Raw genomic sequence first — 10,132 nt, 5'->3', positions numbered from 1 at the left:
TGTAATGTCAGGCAGTACCGTTACACACACAAGCGCAGAGGTCACTCACCAGAGGGATGGGGAAATGCGTTGCGTATTGCAAATGGCGAAGGAGGTCGTAATTGGAGGGAAAAATCAGTTCTCTCAGTCTTTCCCTCTTGACGGACTTCTCGCTGGTAACTGAAATTCTTCTGTCTAAAGAAGAGCTCACATTCTCGCAAGACTCCCCAGGCATCGGAGAAAAAATCTAAGTCATGTAAAACAAACGTTTAAGGTAAGTGTAACCTCTAGCTTTCGAAATTCAGCAATTGCATTCAGAGATACAATTTTGTTCTTGTTTACAGTTACTCTTTAAACACCTGAGGTTCTTCAAAGATAGACAAAGCCAGGGCAATCGTAATCAAGTCTGAAATTTAAGATACATATATACATTATATCTCTATGCATATCTCCATTATTATTAGACAAGTTTTAAACTAGTGATATTCAGTCAGGGAAAAAAGCACTATGATTCAGAGCAATCTCCACACTTCTTATGCTGCTGTGACATAGAAACCACAATGAGATATCCCAGTGATTGAGGGAAAACAATGAAAAGGGTGAAGTGGGAGGTGACAAGAGACGTTGTCAGCAGGCATAGATATGCTTGAAACCACCAATATGACAGATGTCAGGCAGAAACACGGGTCCCAATATCCTGCAAGTGGATCTGCGCTGATAGCTCCAGGCACGGGAGCCCATGCAGAAAGAGGACCAGCCCAAAGGAAGAAAATATGAGATTCAAGAGCAATGCAGAATCAGGCTAACAGTAAGGAAAAAGAGTGGGGGAAACAGATTTGGAAGACAGAGCCAAAACATAGAACAGTCACTTGAAAAACAAATGGTATCAATGGGGCTCCTCGATGTCAAAGAAGTGGGTAGCGCTGCATATTTATTCGTGCTTAACTCCAATATGCAGCACTCAATGTGCTGAGGGTAAGGGGGAGGGAGGGAAGGAGGGAGAGAGAAGCGTGTGTGCGTGTGTGCATGTGGACAACTAGGGGAAGCACAGAAGAGCAGCAAGTTGTCATACAGTAGAGATGCAGAGAAAGGAGACGATGCACTGACACAGAAGACGGCAGGGACTAGATGCCAAAGGACATCGGCTGTTGATGAAGGAAGCAAGGTGGTGCTAGGGGCATGGGGGGACATTCAGTGGCAACAGCAAGCAGCAGACACGGGCATCAAAAGCATGCAGAAAATTGAAAGTTAAACCTACTGGAAACTCCGAACCAAAATCTGCCTTAAAGTCACTCTTGTCTACATCATCAAAAATACTAGCGGTTCCCGAGTCAATGCCCATATGTTCCATAATACTATGATCCTAATAATTACCAGAAAGAAAAACAAGTATCAGTCACACTTTACTGAAGACCCATTTAACTGATCACAGGTAAACCCAAGCACTCCACCTATTTAAGAAAAAAGTATTGACAGTAAGAAGTTTTCAGATACTGACTTTTAAATCTTTATCATAAAGACTTAATTCACAGAAGTATTTCTCAAGCCTAACTCCACAAAAGCATAGAAAAGGGCAGGAGCCAAAGGGGGGAAAACAAAACTTTATAGCATATCCCCATAATCAGTTCTGCTCCAGGGACACCTACAGAACAGGAAGCCGACACTTGTACCTTCCTAAGATTTATTTCCTACTTTGTTGTACCACAAAAGGCAACTTGTAGAAATCCCCTATATTTCAGGGCAAATTTGGCCATGAGACCGACGTAAGAGATATACAAAATAAGTTAAAAAGAAACACAAGAGGATGCTTTAGCTGCCCACAGGCTCCACACGGACCGTGCAGCAGAACAACAGGCTACATCTCGTCACACGAGCACAAACGTGGTCCATGGTCTGGAGTTTAAAATTGCCTTCCTCTTGCGCTAGTTTTAGAAAAGGTTACGAACTGCTCATCTGGTGGAAGACTTGGGATTGCACCTGGACTGTGCAGATATGAGTTACGAGGTTTGGCTTCACAGCCTTCAGTCGGCAGCTGTGTCACACACAGTGAGCTCCGGATCGCCTGCGAGCAGATTGCCAGGCTGCGCATCGCTCACGCCTGTGCTGTGCCAGCATGTCCCACGCTACGGAGAGGACGTGGGGCTTACTCCGGGTTCCCCACCGACTCCTCCTGCTTAAAGCTCTCCCTTCTCTTCATTGAAGCACATCTGCAAATAAGTTTTCCACTGGTACATTTAGAAGTTGACACTGTGCCTTTCAGTTTGTCCTGAGTTACTTAGATCACCAGACAACTGTCAGTTCAGCATATTCGCATTAAAACAGCAATATTCACAGCTATATATACAAGAATGAAGCTAATGGATTGTTTTGGTCTTCTCAAAGAAAGAGAAAGAGACAAGGAGACACAGATTAAAAAAACTTCGTATCTCATATCTGAAATACTAATGCTTTGGTGAAAATCTACGTTTAACAAAACAAAAGTACCAAACGTCAGAGAAATAGCATGAAGTGTTACCTCCAGTTTCACATCATGATCCTTAGAATAGTGTTCATCCACAGTTTCCCCATTAGGTGAACGTGGTCTAGTAGTTGCAGTGATTGACAAGTCTCCGCGTGATATTAAAGTGCACATGTACGCATCGTGGGAGAAAACATCGTGCCGAGTGAACTCAGAAAAAAGCAGCACCAAATTCACAAACTCTGTCTTCTCATGGTCACTATTTGGGTCAGCTACCCAAAAAAAAAAAAAAAAGTTAGACTGTAGTTTCAATTTATAAATATTTGGGTTTCAACTATCCAAATTGCAAACCCCAGCAAATTAATTTTAAAGGCCTACTGAAAACGTCTCAGGCATCCTGCACAGGTTTCTCTTTGTCTCCACAGAACAAACCACGTCCCATCTAACTTGCATGCTTTCAACTTTGCTATCAGCTCCAGACACGGGACAGACTTCAGACAGGAGAGGATTCCAGAGTATCCCACCCCATACACATCTGCCCCAGATGGTTACGTGTGTGTCAGCAGTCAAGTACAATGTTCAAATACTTCTAAAAATTAAGAAGAGAGGGGAAGAGGGCAAGGACATTCCTTGGTGAAGAAAAATTAAAGCTGAAGCTTTGGATTGTAACAGACCACCCAGCAGTTGTCCTTTCTTCCCAAATTATATTACTGTAGTAGATGTTACTGTCTTACCTATAGTACTTTTGTGTTCATAACAGAAAACCTTTTAAAATATTTTCAAAGAAGTCAAGATCTCTGCATGCCAGGCCTCCAAGATGTAAAAGCAATTAATTTTATTAAAGCTGGACAGTACGGTGTATTTTATCTATTAAACATGCTCATACACATCAGGAAAAAGTTTAAACTAAATGCATGTTATTTTGCCAGTGCCAAAGCAAAGCCTAGAGAAATACAACATATAAAATTTTGTTATTAAGTTCTCATTTCTCACAGCTATATTTAATTTGACTTGTTCTGTACCACAGAAATGTCTGCAAAATTGCAGTTAACAGAAAATAGCTTTATACCATGCCAACTCTATTGGGCAACAAAACCTGCAGCTACAGAACCACCAAATCTGAATAATCAACATTTACTTAAAAGCAAATTATGCTTTACAAGTTCAAATTAGTTCAATATACAACGCTATTCCTATTTAGAAATTCTGATTACACTGCAGCACAGAAGCTGTAACAGTAAGGCCAAGAGCACACCAGCTCAGGGTCAGAACCCTTCTCTGCAGCCCCCAGGTCCCGCTCATCTGGAGCTGCCCAGCATGACTCACCCCTCAAAAGCAAGGCTGGACAGTATGTGGAGGAGCATCATAAAACACGCACCTGTAGACCAGGTGATCCGCCCTCCTTCAAAATATAGCAGTTACATGCTTTTCAGTTTTGGAGACAGAAGCTCAACCACCATAGAATACCGCAAAACTTGTCCAATGCTCGAAAATACCAAAGAATATTTCAAGCAAGGAAAACATTCCCCAGCTGCTCTCCCTACACTGCCTCGCAGAGCTACCCGGGTGAAGAAGGACGATACCGCATTTGAAACAAACACACCAGAAACACAAGTCTGAATAACACAAATAGTTTGGATGGTTTATTAAAAGCAGGGTCACCACTGGCACGAAAATAGAGCACTGCCAATACCTCAAGGTCTGTAACAAATTTTTAAGAGGTTTCTCCTTTTTCAGATGTTGAGAGTTTTCAGTATCATGTTTCAAACCACTTAAAACCCCGTTTACTTTAAGGGCACCAGGGGGGGAAAAAAAAAAAAAAGAAAAAAAAAAACCACCTAACTAGCAGTACTCAAGATACCAGAAACACAGGCTACAGTATCAGGCAGTTTTATTAGACCAAGACATTTCATAGAGCAACCTACCATGAACAAAGATCCTTTTTTCAATCCACCTATTTGTCAGCTAACAGCTTTTGACTTTAACACTTGCGTGTAATTTCCAAGTCAGTCACTTCGAATGTGGATGTGTCAAAAAGACCAAGTGTTTGATGTTAAATATGCATAGAGTGCAAGTAATTTCCCCAAATCTCTTACAGCTTAAACAGAAATAAACACAGTTTCTGCCAATTTTCCTTTTGTGAAAAGAAAGAAATAAAAATCACAGAAAGATCCTATAACAAGGCAGGAGACTTAAAAATAAAAGTGCATATGAAAATAGAGCAGGTAATCATGGAAACTGTGAAACACCCGCTACAGTAAAACAGTAACTTCAGCTACCAGACAGCGGACCAGTTGCTTCTGACCTACTTTGGAATATAAATTAGTTAATACTCACATAATGAGGGAGCTTGTGTATCTAAAAACCTTAGCAGGACATTCTGAAAAACAGGAAGACTGGAACCTGTCAAGGAGGCTGAAGACAGAGATTCCTTTTCATCTATGACTTCAGATTCACCACATCTCTGCACAGTTGAATAAATAAAAAAAGCATGTATCTACACACAAATGCATATAATATTCCCACAATTTGTATCTGAGGCAACTATACATGTGATTGTTTCCTACCTCTTCATAAAATCCAGACTTGCTCTAGAACGACAGGTTTTTCCCATTACCTAGTTTGGTTATTTCTAAGGTGTTTTATTTAATCACTTTGGATTACTTATTGAAAAGGAATGCCTGAGACATGTACCATCATCTGCAACGACACGGTTTCATATAAAAGCAAAAATTTAAGATACAGAACTTCCAGGACCGACGTGAATACAAAAGGTAACTCCTCTTATTTGTGTAAATTACACTAAATATAATAATAACCAGGGCAAACATCTCTGCTTTGAGTGGATTTGGGTGTGAGTGAGGCAGAAAAAAATACAGTAAGCTCCCTTCCCCCTACTTAATGGTTTGTGGTGAGGAGGGGACAAAGCAGAGAGGCTTTGGAAAGTGAAAGCCTTTTTGCACCTCACGCTGTCTGTACATCTGTCTGGACAAATGCGCTTCTGCAAGTGCTCTCATCTGTCTGTCCCCACACCCAGGCTGAACAGACATCACACATCGCCTTCCTGGGGACCTCTTTTCTAGGAAAAAAAAAAAAAAAAACAACAAACAAACAAAAAAAACCCCAAACCCTAAACGGAACACCCATCCGGTAAAAACTGCCTGCCAGCACTGCACGGGTGCAGGTGAGGCCGAGGCGGCGGGGCTCCGGACTGCGGGGAGTACCACTGGTCCAGAACGCTGCAGCAAGGCTGCAGTGAGCGAACACGCTGCCTCTGTTTAATCCTCACTACAGAGCAGATCTGGTATTACTGAAGTTTCAAGGAGAAGTGTCAGCTTCTGCAAGCTGGAGTAGGATCATGTGCCACAACAGACAGACAACAGTTTACATCAAAGATGTCATTACAGCATCCTGCTTCTCCCGTGAAACGCTTCATTTCCCCTGAAAACAAAGGAGTTCTACAGCATGCAAGATTTAAAGTTACGCTCGAATTTTGCCTCAAAACGGATCTTAGTTTGGGAACCTTCCCAGAGTCCCCCACCAGCTGAAGAGCCCTGCCCCACCAGTCAGACCCACATCCTTCCTTTTAAGGGACTCCAGTTACTGTGGCACCCCTTTATTTGGACAAGTAGTTCACAGAAGTAAAACACTTCAAACAGACAGACATAAATCAGCTAACATAAACTGTTCTGAGTTAGGCTGCAATTTTGTCTTATTTTAAATAGAAGGCTTTTTCATTTTAAGTTTATCTAGAATTTATAAACTGTAAATTGATGACAAAAATCCCCAGTGCTCCAAATGCCATCAAACGTATTTGTTTTGTAATGAGTAGAGATTAAAGTGATATTTCCTTAGAAATACCTTACTTTTTAAGCATACTGTTCACACTGTTCTGGAAATAGGAGAAAAAAAAAAAAACTTACTTCTGCTTCAATTTCTGCTTGCCTCTTCTCCAGAAGTTTGGCTACAGCCATGGCCCTATGCTTACCGGACCTTTTACAGCTCACAGCCCATTCACAAAGCAGCATTACCACAGCTTCGTCATTTGGGGCTACCTGTTCAGTGCAAGAACAAAGACAGAAAATCATTTCACCCACACAGCCAACAGGCTTATTTCTGAGCAAACAGCTTGCAGCAACCAATGTTCTGGGGGATGAAGAGAAAAAGCTGGGTTTTGTTCTTTAGTACTGACAGATGCACACATTTGCTTTATTCATAGTGTTTTCTAATGAAATATAATCTGGAAGCCAAAGAGGGAAATCTCAGTTTTCACACTGCTGATAGTCAAATCAAAAGTTTCCTTTATCATAATGTTGCTTCACAAAAACAGAAAAGGGTGATCTGCTTCATGAGCAAGAGAAACCGGTAAAGTATATCGTAAGAGGCTCTCAACCCAATCAACCACACAGAATTTATGCCTTCCTTACATTAATTCTTCTAATTAACCTCCTTCATCTGTTTCCAGACCACTACCTGCATCCCCACTGACGCAATAAAAAAAAAACAGAACAAAAAAAACCTAACCTCTAAGATGTATCTATCAGATATCCAAGGTGAAAAAAACTCCCAAAAAGCTCAATTTCTTTGAGCTAACACAGACATTTTTAAGAAACAGTACATGTCTTTAGAAAATCCTTATTCACAGAATAGCAATGGGATATAGTATGCTTATACCTATTGAGGGTTCATCCAACCTCCATTTCCACTAATCACCCACATTTTGAAAGTATTTCTTTCTTGTGTGCTACTGAACTGAATGTACTGAACTTCCTCACTCCTGCCCAAGCTGGCTACCATCTCTGAACACCTAAACATAAGACTGACCTGCAAATCAAGCAGGTGTGATTTTAATTCTTTCCCCAAGATTAGTGGAAACTACACTTACAAGTAAACATTAGAAGGGCTAGTCTCAAGCACAGCACCCTCAGGAAGTGAATACTTTTTTCAGAGTGATCAGGAATTAGAGAGCCACAAGCATGAAAGTTACTGCTTCAAAGCTATCCCAAACATCCTCCTCAAAAAATACAAAAAAACAACGGTATGCTAAACAAGGCTGGTGTGTACGCGCACACACATCACACAGAGAAGTTTCCTGTAAATACGCTTCAACAGGCGAGCAAGAGATACTAAATGACTAGGGGTGCGGGGAGCGGAGGGAAGAGGGGAAAATGCTTTTCTCTCACCCAAATAAAGTGCCATGGTAACCGTCACCACTGTTGTGGTTAGATGCAGTCAGTTAACAACAGACTTATGGATACTGTGTATTTTTGAAGGCAACGCAGACCACCTGAAAGAGCCTGATCTTCACACTGACTTCTTTCCCATTCTGCTAACGAGAAACCACGCCAACAAAAACCCCAAGCGCTTCTGTGTCTGAAGCAGGAGACACCAGCTCGTTGCTCGGGCCAAGCGCGTCAGGTCCCCCGCTCCACGAAGCTGCGCCCACGCTGTACCGCATCCTGCGGCATCCCAGGGACGGCAACGCGGGACCCCCCTCGCCCTCTCTCCTACGGGGAACGGCACCTCTCGCAGAGCGGCCGAGCAGCTCATCTTCTCAAGCAAGAAGCAAGTGATGCTCCTACAACTGAATCCCTTCAGAAAAGTAGAGGAGGAAAGCCTTGGAGAGGTGAGACAGTGGGGCACTAATGTCTGAGGTCAGAGCTCACCGTGCTGGGGCAAACACCGAGAGGGAAATCCTGGCAAGAGACATTTAGAGGAAGACTTACATGGGGTACTTCTGAAGGAAAAAATGGTTATAAAAGTGTTCGTACATGCTTTTGTTCTGGCCTAAGGAAAAGGGTTCTTTTGGGAAGCGTCGAATCATAGAAGACGAAAGCCAATTTTTTGGCTTTCAATTATTTTCCACTTGAGAAAAACGAGGGTGCTTTTCTTCCAAGGAATACGCACACTGTACAGGCACTGCCAGCACGCAGACAGGCGCTGAGGTACACGAATGCATGTGCACATCTACAAAGATTTGCTTCAGACACGGTCTGAGATAGTAAGCCAAGAGCATCAGCCTGTTACTTAACTGTCCTCAGAGCTACGCTCAGCTATACGTAGCACCGAAAAGCAAAACCACCAAAGCCTGCAGTCGGCGAGCTGACCACTTCCACTGCTGCTGCTCCCGCTGCGCAAGGGAACGGATGTTTAAGCCTTATGGGAAATGTGAAAACAGCCCAAAGTAAAACCCCAGTCACCATACCAAGAACAAAATTCAAACCAAATTTCACACCCCCGTGGTTTTGGAGTCCTAGGGAGTATCGCTTGCAACTTTGGGCCTCTGCCGCTTACCTCTGACTGCTGCGAACACAGTTCTCGGCAGGGCTCAGCTCGCCGCCGAGCCCTCCGTTCCCCGCCGGCCATCGCTCCGTTGGGTGAAACGGGAGCGCTGTGCCCCAGCGAGCGAGCCCGCGGGACAGGCGCAGGGGGAGGCAGGTCGTACGAGACCCACCGACCCGAGGGTGGGCTCCCACGGCCGACAGAGCCGCCGCGGCCCCACGTTACGAAGCCATGTGCCAGAAGGCCACGAGCATTCGTTATCGGACGCGCTGCCTGCGCTTACGTGTTGTGATTAACAGGGTAACTCGTGTGAATTGCACGTGCAGCTGTCTATGATCAAGGGCTAAGGCTTATTTACCCAAGCACACTTCTTTCCTGTTTGGTTGGTTGGTTTACAGTCTTTCAAGAAGCTCATTGAGAATGAGTGCAGTGGAAACTAAGTAACACCGTGATCAACAGCAAATTGCACCTTCAGAGTTTTAGGTATTAAGCCAGGAACAGCCCCTGTCTTTTGTTTTTCTGAAACTAAAGATTGCATAAATGACTTATTTGACAGCCCAAAGAAAAGAGAAACCCAGGGCAAGCTGACCTTTTCCTGTTAAAGCAGTTATTTCAAGAAATGCTGTGAATTCTTACTTTCAAACAGCACTTCTACACGTAGCTCTGTATTAACATTCTCTTAACAAAAAGGATAAACAAAGCACAGACATTTGTGCAACTCATGAGAAAGTAACATGAAATTATCCTGGTCAGGACCACACTGAGATCTACATAAATTAACTACAGATTAATTCCTCATCTGTTCTACCTGAACTTCAGGAGATTTCACGGAATGATTGATCAGCTTCAAGCAGCTTATTTTCAAGGGACAATCCGTTTTTTTCAGGTGGGGGTGGTGTTAAGCAACTAGAAAGAGACAGCTCTACAACTAAGAAAATGCAGACAGTTAATTCTGTTCATAAACGAATCATCTGCTAACACTGATATTAGTGCAAAAATATAAGTCCCCAATCTATGCCTATAAAAAGCAAAACTACATTTTCAGAGATGTAGAATCCAACATCACAACAAATCAAACACCTAGAAGTGATTATGCACCTTAAAAATCGCAGTGTTGATTCTGCAGTTTCACATATATGCAGACTATAACCTCTTTTGAAGGGAAAAAAGCCCACAATAAATACTTGAAATATCAAGGTGTTTATCCACCTAAGAATTTCAACCACACCACTATTAAGTGCCCAAAAACAGTGAGTTTGGTTCTCGGGAACTGACACACGCAGCAACTAAAAAAAAAAAAAGTTATCTGAGTGCAGGTAATTATTTGAACCCTCTGATGTAGCCTTTTGCTGGGCAAGCTGGCATCATCAGAGCCATTCCCATACACTGGGCTCTTGGGACATGGGGCCCTGC

At 42.8% G+C, this 10,132-nt stretch overlaps 1 protein-coding gene across 7 annotated transcripts in view; it reads right to left on the bottom strand.

Moving 5' to 3' along the window:
- MED12L (mediator complex subunit 12L) overlaps window positions 1-10,132 on the bottom strand; it is a 151,085-nt gene that overhangs the window by 113,568 nt on the left and 27,385 nt on the right. For 5 of the 7 annotated variants that reach the window (XR_012650876.1, XM_075031185.1, XM_075031188.1 and 2 more), the window contains exons 11-15: window positions 6,361-6,492; window positions 4,775-4,901; window positions 2,495-2,709; window positions 1,238-1,342; window positions 50-226 (exon numbers count right to left, since the gene is read on the bottom strand). Coding sequence is in view for 6 of the 7 variants with exons in the window: in XM_075031185.1 (XP_074887286.1) it covers window positions 50-226; window positions 1,238-1,342; window positions 2,495-2,709; window positions 4,775-4,901; window positions 6,361-6,492 (756 nt within the window). In the remaining variant the exon portion in view is untranslated. The remainder of the gene's footprint in view (window positions 1-49; window positions 227-1,237; window positions 1,343-2,494; window positions 2,710-4,774; window positions 4,902-6,360; window positions 6,493-10,132) is intronic. The other 2 variants (XM_075031189.1, XM_075031190.1) reach the window with 1 other exon arrangement.

This window comes from Buteo buteo, chromosome 7 (genome assembly GCF_964188355.1).
Source record: "Buteo buteo chromosome 7, bButBut1.hap1.1, whole genome shotgun sequence".
Classification (NCBI taxonomy): Eukaryota; Metazoa; Chordata; class Aves; order Accipitriformes; family Accipitridae; genus Buteo; species Buteo buteo.
Note: the sequence above shows the minus strand (reverse complement) of the source record. Positions and strands in the feature narration are given on the sequence as shown.